Genomic DNA, 19,172 nt, shown 5'->3' on the forward strand with positions numbered 1-19,172 from the left:
CATCATGGAAACGTCTCACGCTCCTGCCCCTTTTCTCCTCTCTTCCCAAAGGGCTGTACAGAGCTGTTTTTCAAAGACAGCATAATTTAGGGTCTCCACCTAAAGGAGAACTGTGCAGGATCAGGTCCTAATTAGTCAGTGTGTTACCCCAGCAGTGAAGTCAGATTCTGATCTCAGGGAAAATGAGTGCAACTCCAGAATAAACTACTCCCCTCACCGGAGCAACAGAGGTATGAGTATCATCAGCCCCACCCCTGCCACGCACTCTGCCCAGCCCAATGCCATGGCAGCCACCTACATGTCCCCTGCCTGACTCCGCTTCCTCCCACCAACATCCAAGAAAAGCCGTGCCCAGAAAGCTTCCCTTTGTGACCACCTCCCTACTACTTAGCAAAGCATGCACCTGTTAGAAAGCTATTATCAACAGATTATTCTGATCAAACACACACAAAAAAGGATTCTCTCAAGTAGCTTGCTGTAAGTGCAATGTCTCCTCCTTCACCCCTTCTGAACCACCCCCTTCCTTTCCCACCGACCTAACTCACAAAATGAAAACATCTTAAAACACAGTAAATTATTTTATCCACTCCAACCCCTTTATCTCCTATCTGCTTCTTCAGCCTTTTGCTATTGGGGTGCAGTAAAATCTGATTTTAAACATGAAGCTGACACTGTAGTCTCATGCTCTTCAGCCAAAATATGAAAAATATAAAGCTACCCATATACACATTTTATGACAGCAATAGATAAATCTATCACAATAACGATTATAACAAATAAAAAGCAAAAAAAAAAAAAAATCAAGGAGAAAAAAAATCAAGGAGGTTTACAGCAGTTTAATGAAGGCTCTCGTACCAAAACTTGAACTCAAAGTTACAGTCAAAGTTTCTGAAAAAAATAACTTACAAGGAAAAGCTGATGAGAATTGCCCACCTAGCCATGGAATTAATTGCAGTTTAATGCTGTGCTTAAATACTCACCACACAATAGAAACAAATTTAAATCACGACCAAGGTACACACAATTCACTTCCATTCTGTTTTCAATTACATGTATTCAGCATGTAATTTAATTTCTGGAAGTTACTCTGAAGAACACAGAGGTTTCTTGGGTTTTTTTGTGTTGTTTTTGGGGTTTTTGTTGTTTTTTTTTTTTTACCACTCACTGGAAATAAATACCATTTAAAGAACACACATGAAGTGCAATAAAATGGACACTTAGGCATTGGTACAGTCTAGTCCTCTTCGGCCCTCTACAAACTACAAGACAAGAAGTTTTAAACCACAGAGAGTGGAGAGCAGGTTAGAACTGTACAGGTAGTGCAACAGGTTATGTACTACACAAGAGCACATCTGCAAAAGGTCCCAGGAGATTTTTGTTGAAGATGCAGCGTATCCACACCAGGTATATCGTGAAGGGCTTAATGTTTTCTGAGAAGGTATGATTCTGATGGGACAATATATAAGGCATGTAAGTGTTTTCCCCTTGTTCTTGTATCCACACTTCATATTTCACTTCTCTGACCTTGAGATACTTCAGATTCCAGGGAATCTGCCAGGACACGGCAAGTTTAGCTTCGCTTGTGCCCTGGACAGAGGCTTGACACTTGGCATCCCTCACTTTGCCAGGGTAGAGGCTACCAGGCCACTTCTGCTTCTTGGGTCCAGGCTTAGATTTCACAGTCTGCCTGATCACATGGATGAGTGAAGGGATGTTCACCTTTGTGTCCTGGTAGGCACGGAACAGCCACTCAGGGTTGCGGCAGCAGAGGTGCCGTGGCACCTCTGTGCTCTTAATAATGCGCTCTTGCTCAGCTTTGTCCAGATGAGCAATCCCACCCTGATCCCAGGGTCTGTCTGGGTAGGTAACGGTGTCTTCCCTGTCAGTGTTCTGCCAGGCAATGTACTGCAGGTCCATGCCAGGAAGGGTTGCCAGGGTTTTGTAAGGGGTATAGTGTTCAGGGTTGATAGCATAAGGGAAGAGCTCCACCACTGTGGCACCTCTTGGCAAGAAGAGAGACATGACTAATTGGGCCCCATGCATGCTGACCAGCATGGACGCATTGCTGATCAACCGGACGATGTCAGAAAATGAATGCTCCTCTAGAGAGACGGTAATGGTTTTCATCTGAAACTCCTGAGCAAGAGCCAGGATTAGTTCTGCCTCATTTAGGATAAGTCTGTTGATTGTTCGACTGAACACTACGATGTACTCCTCACTGGAGCTTTCCTCCAAGCTGATGTTCAGCTTGTACATCATGAATTTGGTGAACTGCCTGATCTCGTTACCAGAAACCAGGATGTTAGCCTTCGGCCCTTGTGGCTGAACAAATCCGTACTGGTACCAGGTGGTGATTTTAGACAGTCCCACGTATGATTTGGTAAAGCAGAGGAGCCTGCCCAGGGTTTTAAGCTGCTCCCTGAGGAGCGGCTGCTTGTTACTCAGTAACTTGTAGAGGTCAAAGTGAACACCTTCACTCCACCCTTCCATGAAGAAGAGCCGTGCCTCCAGATCTAAATCAGAGAACTGCTGCATGGTGTAATAAATGGGGAGGAGGTCGTCATGAAAGACATGCATCAGGTTGTCTGGGTTGAACCTGTTAGCAATCAGCGCCACGTCAGGCACAAAGACTGGCTTTGGCATAAATTTCAGCGCAGCAGCTGGAAGCTCCACAAAGTTGAAGTACTGAGTGTTGTGATCTTCCACAGAGGAGAGGTCGAGCAGGGCCGGCTGGAATCTCCGGGACCCCAGGTTGGGCAGCATGACCGAGGAGTTGCTGTGAAAGTAGATGAACTCTTCAGCCTCAGTAGAGTAGCAGAGGGACTCAAAGCGGCAGATGCGGTCGGTGTGCATCCTGCCAGTGCACACCATCCTGGTACCGTCCTCCACCAGTGCCTGGAGAGCTGCATGGTAGTCGATCTGAGCCTGAGAGAGTTCCTGAGACTGACGTGTGAGGACCAACTCCTCCTCGACCATGAAGACATGCTCTCGCAGTTTGATGTATTTCCACAGCACAGCAGCAAGGACAGACACGAGCAGGGCATTAAACACAGCTGCTATGTTCATTCTGTAGTTAGACCCTAGCAATATGACAGGTGGGGAATGCAGTGGAGAGGGAACACATCATTAACACTCCTTGACATGGTGAGGGCAAAGACCTGCGGAAAATAAAACAAGGACCCATTTAAACATCAGGTTTACAGCTCCAACATAAATCACACTTTACAGACTATTCAAGAGAATTTAGGCTTTCTCCAGTAATTTTTCCCCTCCTTCCAGGGAATGAGGGAAAAGAGCGCCAAAGCACTACCCAAAATTGTTTAAAAAAAAAAAAAAAAAGCTGCTCTACAGTAAAGCTTCCCCTCTTATTTTCATTCTACCCTTTTGGAGAAGAAAAAGTAAAAGAGTTTGAGGATGAGCTCTGTGAAGACTTGTCAGAAAAAATGTGTGTTCCCTGGGACTTTGGCTCACCGTGCTTTTTGCAGACCACTCCAACAGTGAGAGGAAAGAATGCCCTGCAATCACTGGGCCACTTGTGCAGGGCTTGGCAGACCTAGCTCCTTCTCTCAATCTGCAATAGGCCTTTTGCATGGCTGTGAGTACCCAACTCTGCCTCCCACCTTCACTGTACGGATAATAATAGTACAAGGGGTATTGCCAAATATAGATTTTGCTATTCCAATATACGCCGTTCTAGTATGAAACGTGAGACAATGAACATAACATTCAATTCCATTTTACTGTGGGGGTGGGAGAAGGACTTGCAGGTTTACGGATTGCCCTGTGGGAGACTCCCAAGTCACTCAGTTGTTTCTTTGGCTGCAATCTGGGATCTAATGCTAGCAGCTGCCATCGTACTCCAAAAGAAATATTGGCATGGGAGAGAGAAGAGCTTTGCTCTTTATACGAGGAATTGATGTGTCATTAAAGTAATCAAACCTTCATTTTGTGAGAGTCTTGACTTGCACCAGCACAGCCAACTCTTATACAAATGGGAAGGTAATACACTTGAAATGCTTCTAGAGTTGGTGTTTTCCCACCCCAACCTATGAATCTTTTCTGTGCTGCTCCAAGGCCTCCCTGTTTCTGTCATGGGAGAGATCCTACCACTGTTTTCTTGCTATGTAGAAATACTACTGGTTTATATCAGAGTATTGATTATATTTTCAACTGTGAACTTAGATTGAGATATTGATTCACCTACAGTATTTATGGGCACCAATTTTCATTATGCATCAAGCTTCACTCCTAGTCAGGCTGTAAATAATTGTAGCCATGACTCATGGGGAACTTTAGGAAGGGGAATTTTTGATTGGTATATACCTGATTAGACTGTTTCTAGCTGCAGTTTTTAAAGGCAGCAATTTAAACTTTCCTTGATGCATGTTTGCAGGGAAGGGAAAAACAGCGATGTCCCAAGCACATGCTCTGACATGCCAAGCAGCAGTCCTTAGTATTTTAACTCAGAGACACTTGTTCTTACATGACAGAGGGGAGGAAGACAGCACGGCATATTTAGGACCAATGTGAACACCTCTTCTACCACCAAGGGAGTTATTTTGAAAAGAGATATTGCAGCCTAAAAGCTTGGTCCTGCCATCTTGGAATTGAACAGAGAATCATTCACAGAATTCAATGAAGTTAAAGGGATCCCTACAGCTTGTGAAATCCCAACAGCCTGTGGGAACCCTGTCTTAGGAAGAACTGAATGTACACGGGAGACTGAATACCAAAGCAGTGCTAGCTGTAAGCCACACAGATTCAAGAGGTGGTCTCTGGGGATCTGAGCAACAAATTCATTTCAATTTTAGAGCAGCTCTAGTACTCAGATGAAACACAAATGAAGTCCACCTCCTTTGGCAAGTGGTCTGAAAAACTGCCTCACTTAGCAACTCCTTAAAAGCAAGCAGTAAATTAAAAAGGTGTTTTGATTTCAACCATGGAAAAAGAAATGGGAAGAGACACAGAGTGGTCATCTAATTACCAGGGCAGGATCAGCCCTCCCTAGACCACTCCCAAAAGATGTTTATCTATCTCATTCTTAATAGTCATTCATCTCTTCAGCCAGTCCCTAGCAATAAAAGCATGAAGGACTGTGATAAACTCTTTCCTAACACTCAGCCTTTGTTTCCACCACAGCAATTTAAACCTGGTCTTGTCCCAGCTGCCACAGATCCCCTGCACAGATGAATGATGCCTGTCACATCACCTCTCAATCCTTCCTTCCCTATAACAGGGGATGACTGCTGCTCCTCATGGCTTTGCAGGTCTCAACCATGGCTGTTCCATGGACAGCCTTAAATAGAAACCTACTGGGGCCAGCAGTCCATCAGTTGGTTAGGCTCTGCTAATGCAACCAAACCAGCTTTCAGGAAAATAGTTTTTTGATGGGGACAGATCTTAAGTTATTTTGTTGGTACCAGACTTCCAAAGCTTCATTTTACTTCTTCACTATCTTTGTAAGATAAGTAACGATATCATCCAACTCTCCACAGAACCTCTCCACTACAGACTTCTCATCTTGTGAGCACAGCTTTTAATGACTTTGGCAACAGCACCAAGGAAAGGACTGAGCCTAAACAGTCAGGTCCTCTGCCACAAGCTCGCATTTCAAATGAAGGCCAGTCTGTGGGCATTGTGCAAGTTAGCTACTGCAGGTCAGAAGAACAAAGCACCTACAAGTTCAATGGAGCCAATACAAGTTGCAAGAACTTGGCAGAGGGTGAAAGCCGAGAAGCCTCTTTATTATTCCAGTACAGCAGGGGAGTGTGTGGGTGTTTCAAAGGCATCAGAAGCCAGCAATCCATAAAAACACCACTGATACCACCTGCATTTCACAGGCATCTCAGTGGTGGAGAGCTTCACCGACTACTACAAACCCCTTGAGCTGAACAGGCCTCCTTAGGAACAGCCTGTTCTGATGTTTCACCCCTGACTGATTTTTTCTCTCCCCTCCAGCCCCAAGGGAAAGGTGTTAAGAGGCACTTCAGAGATGCAGCCTGATGGATGCAGCCAGTGTTCGGATGTTAGCAATTTTCATGTTGAACTCTGCTACAGCAATACCTGCTAAATGGCTACAAATGAACTCAGCTATTTAATAAAAATTACCTGCAAGGCCCTCCTCCATCTCTTCTCTCAGTGCAGCTCTCACTTTCCTGCACTTAGCTGAAGTATGTGCTTTAGCTAACCAGGTGTCAGGAATGAATGTTAAAAGCTAGCAGTGCTAAAGGAATCTGTCTTCACTGCTGTTCCTCATTGCCAGTTTACAAATCCTGGATCATGCTGCTTGGCTGAAAGCTGCTTTTGATGGAAGTGAACAAGTAAGTGGACAGGAAGGGGTGTCACAGGCAGAACTGAAAGGGGAATTTCACATGTACTCGGGGAACTATCTTAATTCCTAGCCTATTTTCCCACATTTTATCATCCACCTTTTCTTTAATCTGATGCTTTCGGTGAACACAGACCTTTGAGAACTAAAATCTTTGGTCCTTCAGGGACTGACAGAACATAAATAGTAACAAACCATCCTGCTGTTTGCTTTTACATACCCAGGAGAGCCTGCAGCCAGGGGGTAAAGGCAAGCAATCACTCCATGTCCCCTGGTTCCTCAGTCCCCCAAAGCTAAGATCCATCATTAAGTGTTGTCAACAGGACTAGTCCTGGGATGGGAAACTTTCCCAGGAGGCAGCAGGTAACTCTGAAATAGGTGAAAGCATTTAGTCTTCCACCTGAAGAGAACTGCTTCACAATAAAAGGAGCTTTCATTACTGAATCTCCCTCACAAAATGGGTCTAGAGCTGCTGCTCCCCTCCCTCCAATGACAGTGTCAATGGAAAACATCTTAAGAACTGAAAAACACCTGCAGAAGTGGCAGGCCAGACTCACTGCTACTTTTCCTTAAGAGCAGTCTTCTGTGCTGTTTATTTCTACATATAGGTCAGCATCTAGGTTGTTCCACCTCCCCAGTTGCCCACAGATTATTTCCTCCCCACATCTACCACACTCATCTACCCTCTCACTTCTCACAGTGACACTGGGATCACCACAGCTTTGTTCCACATGAGCAATATGCCCCAGTTACCAAGGAAATCGCATGGACTGACATTTTTTCACTCTCTGCTTTGAAGTGCTAAAGCACCATCCTTCAGCATCAGAAGATACAACAGCTGATAGACTAGAGCCTAGCCAGAAGAGACATGCACGTAAAAGTAGCACAGAGCTTCTGACTGCCAAGTTAGCAAAGGGCAACGATGCCTCCTGGAAGGGGATGGCATAGGATGGGACAGGAGGTGCCCCTGAGGACTCCCGACAGGAGCAGGCTGCAGAGAAGGAGCAGGATATGAGTGAGACAGAGCGGCAGATTTCCCTGGCAGCAATGCTGACAGGGCACTGGGGCAGCTGACTTGCAGCACTGCACGGTCAAAGATGAGGAGTTCAACAAACACACTGGCATAGGGGTAGCTCAAGACCTTGCAATGGAAATAAGAGCATGTCCTGGGGCTTGCAGCTCAGTCTCAACGGATGCCACTCCAAAAGCTAAGAGCCTGTGGGAGGGACTCTATTTTCGGTCAGCTCATCTTTGCTCTTTTTCCAAGAGATCACAGGTGTGAAGAGCTTACCCCATTCTCTTCCTCTACCCCCGCTCACTTAGCAAAGGGGTCACAGCTGCCTAGCTACTGCTTCTCTAACTAGCACTGACTACCAGCGAGCAGGTAAAGCCTTCAGAAGTATGCATCTAATGTGTTCAGCTGGCACTTCTGGCAGAGACCTCAAGCATCTTGCAGGTCTGTAGTACTCTCCTGGAAGTCTGGACACAGTAGCGCCTTCTGCATGTTAGGTGCTGGTCATGAGGATGTTTAAAACATCCTCAGGAAGCAGGAAAGCAACAGGAAGCATAGATGGAGACACAGTTCTTCATCTCTGGTTAACAAGTTATGGAGATCAGAGTGGGTGGGATGGGACAGATGAATTTCTACTAATAGACAGCTGGCACAGAGGACTGTTTGGATCCATTTAAGAGACCAGCTCTGTTGTTCTTTTTTTAATTGTGAAGCTAGGGTAGGATGAATCACTACTTTAAATCTATTAATACGATGGACAATGTTTTAGATCTTTCTCCATTTTAAAAATTACAATCTAGGTAAGCAGTTGGGAGAAAAAGCTACAACACCCATGCAATAAAACCCAAATAAACAAAGACACAAACATACACTACTAAGACACACATACACACCCCCGAAGGAAAAAAAACGCAAGAGCTTGATTAGGGAGAACAAGGGTCACCTGGGTGACTAGCATGTCTAAAGGGGAACCACCTAGTTCTGCAGATATTAACAAAATGTGAAGTGCTGGTTTGTCTACTCAGGCCTTATCAAGCTTTTGTTACTAACTGCCCAAGCACTTTTCAAGCCAATGCTCAGTTTTCCAGAGCTACAGCAGCCTAAAAAGGCTCACAAAATGGAAAAAAAGCACGAAGGACAGGCATTTCCAGAGAGCATCACCACTCTGTGCACTGAGAGAAATGCCTCTACACAGAGGCCAGCTTGGGTTTGGCCCAGCTGACTGGCCCCATGCAGAGCCTGCCAGTCATGGCAGCAGTGTCCAAGCAGAATCATCTCTGTAGCTCCCAGAAACTCAGCACAACTAGAAGTGGAGTGGGGCTGCTCCTGCCACAGGACAGGGAAGGAGCTGGGGCAGAGCCACATGAGCAGGAAATGGGCAGGGGACCCTGACCCTTATTTTTATTATGGCAAGACAGTGGGAGGGGTGGGAGCAGATATTCCCTCCTTGAGGACATTTTTTCCCCATTAGCACTCCACTCTTTAGCCCTGGATCCATCTCTTGCTAGACTGGCTTTCCAGGACAAGCAGGAAAAGAAAAGCGTGCATACACGGCATTTCACACTCCCCCTGCAAAATGTCTTCTGTTCTTTCTCCCATCCTTGATGCAAGAGGCTTAGCTAAGGATGCAGTATATGTAACACACGCAGTTTTAAATACCTACTTCATTCATGCTCAAAGCAGAAGTTGCTAGAAGGCAAGTTTCCCAACTGGAAGGAGGGGGAGTTAAGATTCAGCAGCCAAGAAATGGCTTTTATTCTCATCTCTGTCACAGATTCCTGCAGAACTACAAGCAAGTCAATCCCCACAGCCCAAAAGGCTGTTATCATCTTATTCACTGTATTTATTTAATGAGATACATACATCTTTCACAGTACATATCACATTAAAGAAAGGATGGTACACTGAATGATTGATATACTGGAACATTTTCTTTGTAAAAAGCAGCCAAGTGTAGAAGTGCTGACTTTTTAAACAGGAAAAGAGCAGATTCTCAAAGGGAGCAAACCCTGCAGTTAAGGACACAAATATCACTCACAAAGCCTGATACAAAGAGGGGATATGAAAAAATAAGAGTATTTTAACTCTGTAGTCTCAAGTAGAATTTTAAAAAGAGCTTTATTCAGAAAAACTAAAATATAACTATATTTAAAAAAAACTTCAATTGTCTCACAAAAACCTCAGGTATCTATAGACAGTTGTGCTCAAAATTACGTTTATCTTCAGTTTTTATGGTTAGTGTGAGGAACCGAAAGCAAAACTGTAGATCTTTCTATGTAAGACTGCAACCAAGGAGACTGAGGGCCTGTGCAATGGTCTCTATTGCAAATTTACCTTCAATTTGAACAGGAGAACATTAGTGGCTACTGGACACCTACCAGTTATACTTACAGATAGAAAATTTAAATTTTCTTCCCTTTAATTTCAGAGTCTGTTAGAGCTGGGACAGGAAGAGGTCCAACTTGACTGTCACATTGACTAGCAGCCATTGATTTAGTATTTGTTGATACTGCTGTGTTGATCTATGAAAGAACAGGTGAAAAAAAATAATCCAACACTAAGCAGTCAATTCGTATAACCAAGCCACAAAATTAAGCTAAAAGTATGAAATTAAAAAGAATACTTCCTGGGCTTTTAAAGTGCACATTTGCAAGATCTCTTCTCCATCCAGAATGACATGGTGCATGAAATCCTTTCCCCCAACAAAAACTAACCCTGATCTCCAGAAAATTCCCCTAAATAAGATGTTTTCTGATAAACCAGCTTGAAGTGGGAGATGTAAGAAAAACAAGCTAAAACAGAAAAAGAAGAAAAAAACCTATTTCTCTCAGCCCTCACGTCTTCACTTTCTGACAGTCCCAAGCCTAAAGATGAAAACCCAAGGTACTCAAAATAACCATGGCTACACCGGCGGGGGGTGGGGTGGGGGTAAGCTTAACAGAAAGAGCTCATTCCAGCTGATCTTTGTTCACCTCAGTATCCCACCAAATGTTACGCCAGGTTATACTGGCATTAACAGCACTGTCATATGAGCAACAAAAACTCTCCTTTTGCCTGGTCTCTTGCTTTTAGCCCATAAGCAAGATACCTTTGTCAGAAACAAAAATGTGTCTGAGAGCAGCAGGTTTGTCTTACTTCAGTGGTCTACCTAGAGCAAAGATGGAGCAAGGGTAGCTGAAGGGAAAATTTACTAATGCCACAAAAGTGAATTTAAAAGAACACGATGCAAAATCCCAAAGTACTGAATAAGATGAACTTAAGTCACTCCAACTATGCCTTTTCGCTTTAGCTTTAGCTGCCATTTATTAATCCTCTGTATTTTATCTATCCTTTCTTTCTCTATTCTCCAATGGAAAAAGTATCTGTGTTATTACCTGTGTTATTTGGATACAGGGACTGGTGCTTAGCAGCATTTACAGCCTGAGCTCTCCCCACTTCCCACCAGTACGGTGCCTGACACCACTCCTGTGTGCTGCAAATTCTAAGCAGGAGTTGAAACTGTTAGGAGCACAGCACAGCCAATAAGAACAGTGAAAAACCCTCCTTGGTTACCACAAGCTCTGCATTTGCCTGTTTTTTGAGAAGGGTAAAAAAAAAAGTAACCCCAAAGCAGCACCTGTCCAGTAAGAAATACATTTCTGAAAACCTACAGAATTTAGTCCAGATCAAAGATGTTTTCTCCGTGAGACTTTTGTTTAAAAACGATAAAGCAAACCACCAGTCAAACAACGAGGGACTACAAAAACCTGGGATTACAAGTGAACTACTGACCTCCTTCCCACACATGCACAGCCATAGAGGAGAGATTCAGTGTGAAGTTGGGGGGGGAGCAAGGAGAGAGCATCAAAAAACATGTTAAACCCCTCTCCCCCCGAAGTCCACTGCAGCCAGGAGTGCCAACAAAACTGAATTCCGAGCCATATGTGATCGGCACAGCAAACAGAGCACAGTTACAATAACATCCAGCAAAGAAACAGTTAATCAGAGCGTTTACAACCTTTTCAATCTTGGAAGTACTATCACTGGTAGATTAGTGTTTCAGCACATGCACTCATACCTGGTGTTGCTAAATGACAGGAAATGCTATCCAGTGCCTCTTTCACAGGAGAAAGAAAAAAGACGACACCTCAAAGCTACGCTTTGCAGGGGAACGAACACTCCAGTCCTCTTCTTTCCCCACCACCATAAAAGAAAAAGAAAAAAAATCGCATCTAACAGCTCTCAGCACAGTAACCCGTGCACCATCTGCAGACTGAACTACCTTTCTCCCCCAGGTCTGAGCATGCTCTGTCTGTTGGCAGTGTCCTATCGCTCCAGCTGGCTCACCTCAATTTGTTAGCCTCCCAGAGGTCAGCCTTGCATGCAGGATGATTTGCTGCAGTATTCCTGCAAATCCCCAACGGGTGGCCACACTGAAACAAACACCATCGTTCTGTTTCACAAAGCTGAGTATGTCTTCGGAGGCAGACAGCAAACTGGTTTTGGGGAGGGGGGGCCATGCATTTTAGAAATCCTGCTTTTGAATATCATTAATGTCACTACTACTCCAAACACTTCACACAAAAGAACAAAACAATAGAAGAGAATGGAAAAAAATGCTCCTTGCTAGAGGACATGAAAGCCATTTGGCATGCTTTCTAGCAATTCCCTTGGCACCAGGGAAGCGATTTCCCAGCTGTGATGGTCAGCAAATGGCTTAGTATTGAACAAGGTTGTGAGTGCCCTCCTTCAGAGATTCCTACAGGAACAGTATTTTCAAAATGAAGTTATCTTTTATGGTGGAAACAACTAATTCTAAAATACAAAGGCACTAAAATGAGCCAGAAGCATACAAGAGCATCTCTTACTGCATACAAGCTGAAGGTCATGGAGGCAAAAATGTCTTACATCAATCTTCTTAACAGAGATTGAACCTGTGGGGACTGAGCAGCTTCTTGAAGATGGCAAACCAGGTGGTACTGACTGGGCACATTTCAAGTCCTAATTCTGCAACTGGATCTACACGCAGGATCAGAAAAGTGGCCCAGTTCTCCCCATGGCACTCACCAAAAGCCTTATGCCTGAAAGTCACACCACTGAACACAGTTACTAGGAGCAAGATCCCAGCCCTGTAGGGACATCCTTGCAGATAGATCACACGCAAACACCAGGCTTGCTGCAGCTGTTTGTCTGTGTATTTTCAGGATACATCTTGTTGATTATCTGGGAGGCTTTTTTCCCTTTAAGTGAGACCTAATGGGTGAAATGAGAATGATGAAAAAGAGGAAAAGTTCTCTAACACCCACATGTACACACATGTCTATACATTTAGAATTGCCTATTTCATTTGGAAGGGACCTACCATGATCATCTAGTCCAACTGTCATACAGATACTCTCAGATGAAAAGTGAACATTCTACATAAAGAGAAAGAGAAAATAATACCTTGGTGTCTGCTTATGGCAGGAATTATCCTCACTGCCAAACTGAAGAAGTTTGAAGAATTTCAAATGGCTCTGCACTGAAGAATGTAGTTAGGTAAGATATGGGTATTCAAAACTCTGATCTAGGAGAGCCTGGCAGCTACCAGGGCTAGCATGTTACCTAAACTCTTGCTCTAAATACACATCACAGACAAGCTGGTGGCTCCAGCTTCTTACCCTCCCCGAATCATGCTGGAAGTCATCTGAGGGAGGGGATAAATGGATTTACAGCATCTGTGGTGGTTCACTACACTGTGGAGTCACACTGCCTGGGCTGGTTATTGTTGACGAAGTCTGCAGTCACTCTATCCATTAACATCCGCTGCTTACTGTGGGACCCTAGCCCTGAGAAACCTGTTTCTGTGCAAGGAGGCGAACCAGCCCTGCCAAACTAATGTGCGGTGTGACACACTGAAGTATTTGCAGGGCAGTGAGGGGCAATGCATTTTGAATCACAGCAGTAACAACAGAGCACAATACCAATTACTGCAATACCCTACAACTCTTGGGGCAAGGATCCACCAGCATTTCAAGTTATTACAGGTGATGGGTCTCTCATTCACCATCAAGTACCCTGACCTTACTGAAGTCAGGCCTCCTCCCTGGGTAAGGCCATTGCATGGAGAAAACCTGCAGCCTAGGATGGCACTTTGGCATCTCCTTCTCCTTCCCAGGACTCAGATCCACTGCCTCAAAACAAGCATGTCCCTCACCCAGCTTCTCCTGTCTGCTGTGGCAGAGGCAGCACTTTCCTTGATATAAGATGGGTTGTCCTGAGGCAGAGATCTGGCAAAACTGGGAAGCACAAAGCAGCCACAGGAATACCATGACTTGTCCCATGCAAGGACACAAGACTGCTAGCCTGAAAACACCTACCGTCAGAGCTGAGAAATGTGGGTGTCATTCAGCATCACACGTGCTTAGAAACACAATAATACCACAGAATTTATAACCTTGGGTTTCTGACTGCCAGTTAATAGCCAAATACGGAAGAAAAATAAGCTGCAAGAAACAAAGAATAAACCCAAATAACATTCTGTAAAAATCGACAAAAGATTCTTGACAAAGCTAGATCTTCAAAAACAAGCCTGCCAACGTGATGAATAAACACAACTGTTGTATCTACTAAACTAAGGCATCACAGAAGTAAAATAAGACAATTTCTCATCTCTTGCTCTGGAGTGCTGCTTTTATACATCTGCCTTCTTGGTACAGAACAAGCAAAATGGTTCTGACCCAGCTGGAAACATTAAAAATCACTAGGGTCGACAGGACAAGGTGCCATCTACCTCAGGACCCTCCTTTCCAGACCTGTGCCACCTCTTCCCACCAACTCAAGGTGGACTTTGAACTACAGCATGAACCCATGCCTGTCCTGAGAGGATCTCAAAGTGACACTTGCCAGTCACAGCTGCCTGGAGGAAATAAAAATAAAAATAATAAAAAAAAAAAGAGCGAAGACATCTCCTTGGCAGGCTCACCCAGTGTCCCCAGCTTGTCCTGTCAGAACCAAGGATATCCAGTCACCCTTCTCTTTTTAGCTCATCTCATTGCCCTCTGACCCCTGTGAATACCAAGATGCCATCTCGTGTGGAACAAAAGGTTTTCCTCTGAATTTTGAAAGCTGAGGAGTGGTGTTAGATTTGTAGCTCCACTTGAGAAAACACATTTTGCCTTTGTGTTTTCTGTACTTTGGAAAGCTTCCACTGACACCAACAGGAGCCCTTCCACAGACTCCCCAGACCTGCAGCTCTGGTTAGGGACTTTACCAGTGGGACCCCTGATAACTCAGAGATACCATGCTGGGATCCTTATCTTAGTCAAGCTTTGATTTTAATGGAGAAGAAAGTACATCAATTTACAGACTGCTCTTCTACTTTCCTTCTCTACCCCTGGCATGAGGTATATGCATAGATTTCACAAGTACAATTTTTCACATTACGTGGAGTTGCATAGTTAAATTGTCAATCTGCCACATCACAAAGCAACTGAACAAAACTACATCATTAAAGTGGGGAAAAAACCCACAATCAAATAAATCCAGCAACTCTGAAATAATAGCTATCTATTACTACTGCACCTTAAGTCATTAAGTGTGGCAGCCCCAGACTTTCCTCAGTCAGCACCACCAGCCTGCTGCAAGTCAGTGAGATATGAATAGGTTGCCTTGGCTCAGAACTAAGAGTTTGATAAATATTTAATACCCCTCAAAGTTGCAGCCTCCAAAACAAGCACCACAAAAGAAAAACAGTTAACATTTTTAGAATTCCTGAAAAACAGTACAGCACAAACAAAACTCATTAACCTAGCAAAGAAGTCTGAATAGAACTTCTTGGTTTAGGACTGACAGAGAGCGGGTAAATAATTTACTGACTCTTTGCCTTGCATGCATACGTTGCAAGAGTGCCTGTGTCACTCCAAGTGACAACATTTATTATTTATAGTCCCAGAACTATGCCCTATAAGAAACTGTTCTTTCTGCAGTGCTTTTGAATCAAAAGTGCATCTCAGTTTGGGAGTACAAAAAAATTTCATGCCCAAACAGACAAAAAAAAAAAGTCCTTGTACTGATAAATACATAAGGAGATAAAGGAAGCATTGGGTTTCTGGACACCAAGACCAGGACTCCACACACAGAGGATGGCATTTTGATTCTGCAGAAGCTAATATTAAAACTGATGTCAAAAGAACCAGAAGTTCAAATATTGAAAATTCCTAAGCAAGAATATACTTTGACAGGGAAAAAGGTATTTTTTTGCAGAGTATCTCAATGGCCAAATTCCACTTGAAGCTCATCTGCCTCAAGCATGACATACTTCCAGGCTTAAGAGACATAGGATGCAAGTTTTACATAAATATTAGGTTTACAAAGGCGTAAGTCTGATCAAACACACCTTACACACACACACACACAGAGGTTACATGTCTCTACGTCAACCTGACAAATTCATAGATATTTATTCTCCTCCACAGACATGTGCATTATTTTAGATGTATAAAACATATACTTGTTATGGAAAAGCACACTAGCTATCTGAACTTGTCATACGCTAAACAATTCACTCTCAAAATCTCTCTATCCCCATGAAGAACCACCCCAGCAGCACTGCAGGGACATACTGGCCTGCTCCTGCAGCTGTGTGTTCAGATGAATGCCACGGCAGAGTCATCTGCTAGTTCCCATGGCAGGAGATGGTTTCGGTAGCTGTTCTGACTCAAGCTATGTGTCACCTGTGCTCTTTCAGATTCCCATTTTGCCATCAGTAATGACAGGTCAGCAGGGTGATGCAGATAAACCAATTCCTTCTCCTACAGCTATGCTAACTGCATACCTGCAAACACATTTAGTGCCAATGTGTCTGTAAAGGAAGCAGAGATAATTCATGCAACAGCCTGGTAAGTAAATGATGTTCACCTAGACTGACATGAGAAACCAAGGGTAAATCATTGCCTGCGCGAGCCCTGGGTATTGCTCATGGCCTCACCATGGTGCTTCCCACAGCCCGCTACTTGTTAACTATTTATGCCTAGGTGACAGTAAGATCATCTGCCCTCTGACAAATGACACTAATATTAGGCCTTTATCACCACCGCATCACCTGAAGAAACACAGCACCCATTTTACAGATTAGAAGACTGAAACTGTGAAAGGGATCGGGGTAGGACACACCACACCAGCACCCACAGCAGTTTTTCCTGTGAAAAACCCACCAACAATCAAACCCTCTTTTGTACCCTGAGTCTGTATTCATCTCCATGGGCTCCAGAGAAGGCAGGAGCCAAGGCCTCCAAGATCACAGGTGACAGTTTAAACATGATAAAGGACAGGGAGGATTAAGTTATCAGTTCTGTCACTGTTGCTCTGAAAGAGTTGCTGGTGGAGCAGCCATAAGTCCAACATGCTCTGCTCCCAGCACACCTTCCTCCCATCTTCTATACCCAGCCGCACTTGCCATGCAGAGGGCATGCCTGGGAAACCCCCTGCAGCCACAACGCGGCCTGAGGTTGGAGGCCCTGTCAGCATGGACTTACCCTGAGAAGCATGGAGGAAGAGAGTCCCTTTTTCCTGTCTGTTGAGACAAACAGGGCAGTCATAACCAGCCAGTCTCACAGACATCTTAGGAAATCAAAGTGCTAATACCACAGCAAAAACAACTGTGGAAAGGAAAAAGATCCTTGAATGTGAACACCATAAGGGTGCCAAGGTATGCAAAAGAAGAGAGGTAACAGAAATGCAAAACTTGTATTTTAGGCACATAAACAGCACCGTCAGGCACTTTAACAGACCTGTAGGGGTGAACAGCTAAGAAGTATGTGGAAGTATCTGAAGGACAGGGCTTGAGATGTCCAAGAATTTCGCTGCCTTCCCTTGATTATGCTGCCATCTGCAAGTGGGCTGCAGCTGTTCCAGAACTGATGAGAACACCTCAGTTCACAAGCAGGGTTACAGCAGGACTGTTCCCTGCAGCTGCCTTTGCTCTAAGCTTCCACTTGCTGATATGTTCAGATACTTTCTGCCTTCTTAAAAACCCTGGAGAACCAAAACCTACAAACCAAAGTTCTAGTACTTCATGGAAAGAACTCCACAAGGAAGCAGCAGCAGTGTCTACAATCTTGATCAAAACAGCAGTTTTGATCCAAGCTGGAGTGTGTGCTTCAATTAGTCAGTCTCTGACAAATGCCTGGAGGTATCTAGCACAGCAGCATGACAGGAATGTAGTTCAGAGCCAAGGTAAAGGAGAATCTAAATCAAATCAGGGGAAATAAAAAGATCGACTGCCATTTTGAGTCCCAAAATTGTAAACAGATCATTTTACTTCCAACGTCCCCTTCTGCCACATCTGTACACCATAGCCTCACATTTTAAAGGGATGCAGCCAGCACGTAATCCAACCCTATTCATATAATAGTAGTGTAATATTAACAACCGATAGGAGCACCGTACTACTGGATACCACTCCCTCTAGTGTAACCACTCAGACTGATGATAAGGGAGCACAAAACATCCATGTTCTGGGTTGGCAGCAATCCCAAGGGTGCTAATAGTCACATGGAAATTCAGAACAGAGCATAAGGTCTCATGAATCATGTAAAATAACTTATACTGGAGCAAATAAAAAGGTGTTTCCTGACAGTATAGGCCATAGGACTGAAAGATGTCTGCTGGTCAGTTTAAAACACTTCCTTGAAATTGTTTTTAAATTAGTACTTAAATACCCTAGTCTGATTTTCCCTGTGGAAAACAACAATTCTTACCTTGTTTCTCATCTGATTACAGTATCATCAGAGGGCCCAGCAACGCAGTAGTAACACATGGCTGTGGGCCAGGCATTTACCGTTTCAAATGTTGCTCTCAGGGCTACCACTGCTACTGACACAGGGAAGAAAAGAAAGCAATATGAATCATCTTTCTCGGCTTCAACGTGAACCACTGCTCGCAATAGGGAAAGTGTGACAAATACACTGAGTTACTTGTACAAAACCATTCCAACTCCTCCAGGTGTCATATGCAACAATTTACAGTTCAATAGCTAGGAAGAACTTCTTCATGCCCTTGGCAGCTTGAAAATTCATGGAAGGACTATTGAATCTAGGCATATTTATCAAGGGCACAGCAGCAAGAGGAAGAGATTCAAGCTTGATTTGAGGGTATTTTTGTGTGTAAGACTTGCTGTTATATTTATTTGAATAGTAATAAAAAATAAGGTGGTTACTTTTTGCTCCATATATCCCACTGATAAATCAATGCATCATTCCCCTACAGCCCTCCTTCTCACCCCACCTCTGTGGAGGTTACAGCACCCCCATAAATAGCCAATATGATATTTAATACACACAAGAAGGTGACAGTTTCACAGAAAAAGCAGGAAGTATCTGTTGGGAAAGGAACATCTGCAAACCTACTGACATAGTTGCTATTCACTGGTGGCCCTTCAATGATGGGAGATTCCTTACCCAACCCTGCCGCAGCAGCTCATTTCTGTTCACTTCCTTCCCACTGGCAAGATCTGCTGTCTGTGTTGAATCAAGTGCTGAGTCAAGTGTTTGGCAATGAGAATCTCTTTAAATAACTGAAGTGTAACCTGACTGCACTGAGAGAAGAGCAACATCAGCCTGATAAACCAAATGCTGTTTAGAACAGCTCCACTTAAAAACATCTGCTCCTGTTCATCATGTACAGCTCTGGATCCACGTGCAGATATTTGCAAAGCCAAGAAGAGAGTGGTCTTTCAGCTACTTTACACAGTATTTCAAGAAATACTGCAGCACCCTACATCAAGATATGCCTCTCTACCTCAAGACTTCTGCTAGCATCCGTGCTGATGCAGCCATTCCCCACAGAAGCCATCTAGCTGTTATGAAAGCCCTA

The 19,172-nt window shown here is 44.0% G+C and overlaps 1 protein-coding gene across 9 annotated transcripts in view; it reads right to left on the minus strand.

Annotated features, from left to right (window-relative positions):
* Positions 1-1,137: 1,137 nt before the first annotated feature.
* Positions 1,138-19,172, minus strand: part of POMGNT2 (protein O-linked mannose N-acetylglucosaminyltransferase 2 (beta 1,4-)) — a 38,718-nt gene continuing 20,683 nt past the window's right edge. For 4 of the 9 annotated variants that reach the window (XM_080387251.1, XM_080387247.1, XM_080387246.1 and 1 more), the window contains 2 exons: positions 9,732-9,862; positions 1,138-3,158 (listed from right to left, as the gene is read on the minus strand). In XM_080387251.1, coding sequence (XP_080243377.1) covers positions 1,330-3,066 — 1,737 coding nt within the window. In that variant the 5' untranslated portion in view covers positions 3,067-3,158; positions 9,732-9,862 and the 3' untranslated portion in view covers positions 1,138-1,329. The other 5 variants (XM_080387253.1, XM_080387250.1, XM_080387252.1 and 2 more) reach the window with 3 other exon arrangements.

Source organism: Falco punctatus (assembly GCF_963210335.1).
Source record: "Falco punctatus genome assembly, chromosome: 4".
Lineage (NCBI taxonomy): Eukaryota > Metazoa > Chordata > Aves > Falconiformes > Falconidae > Falco > Falco punctatus.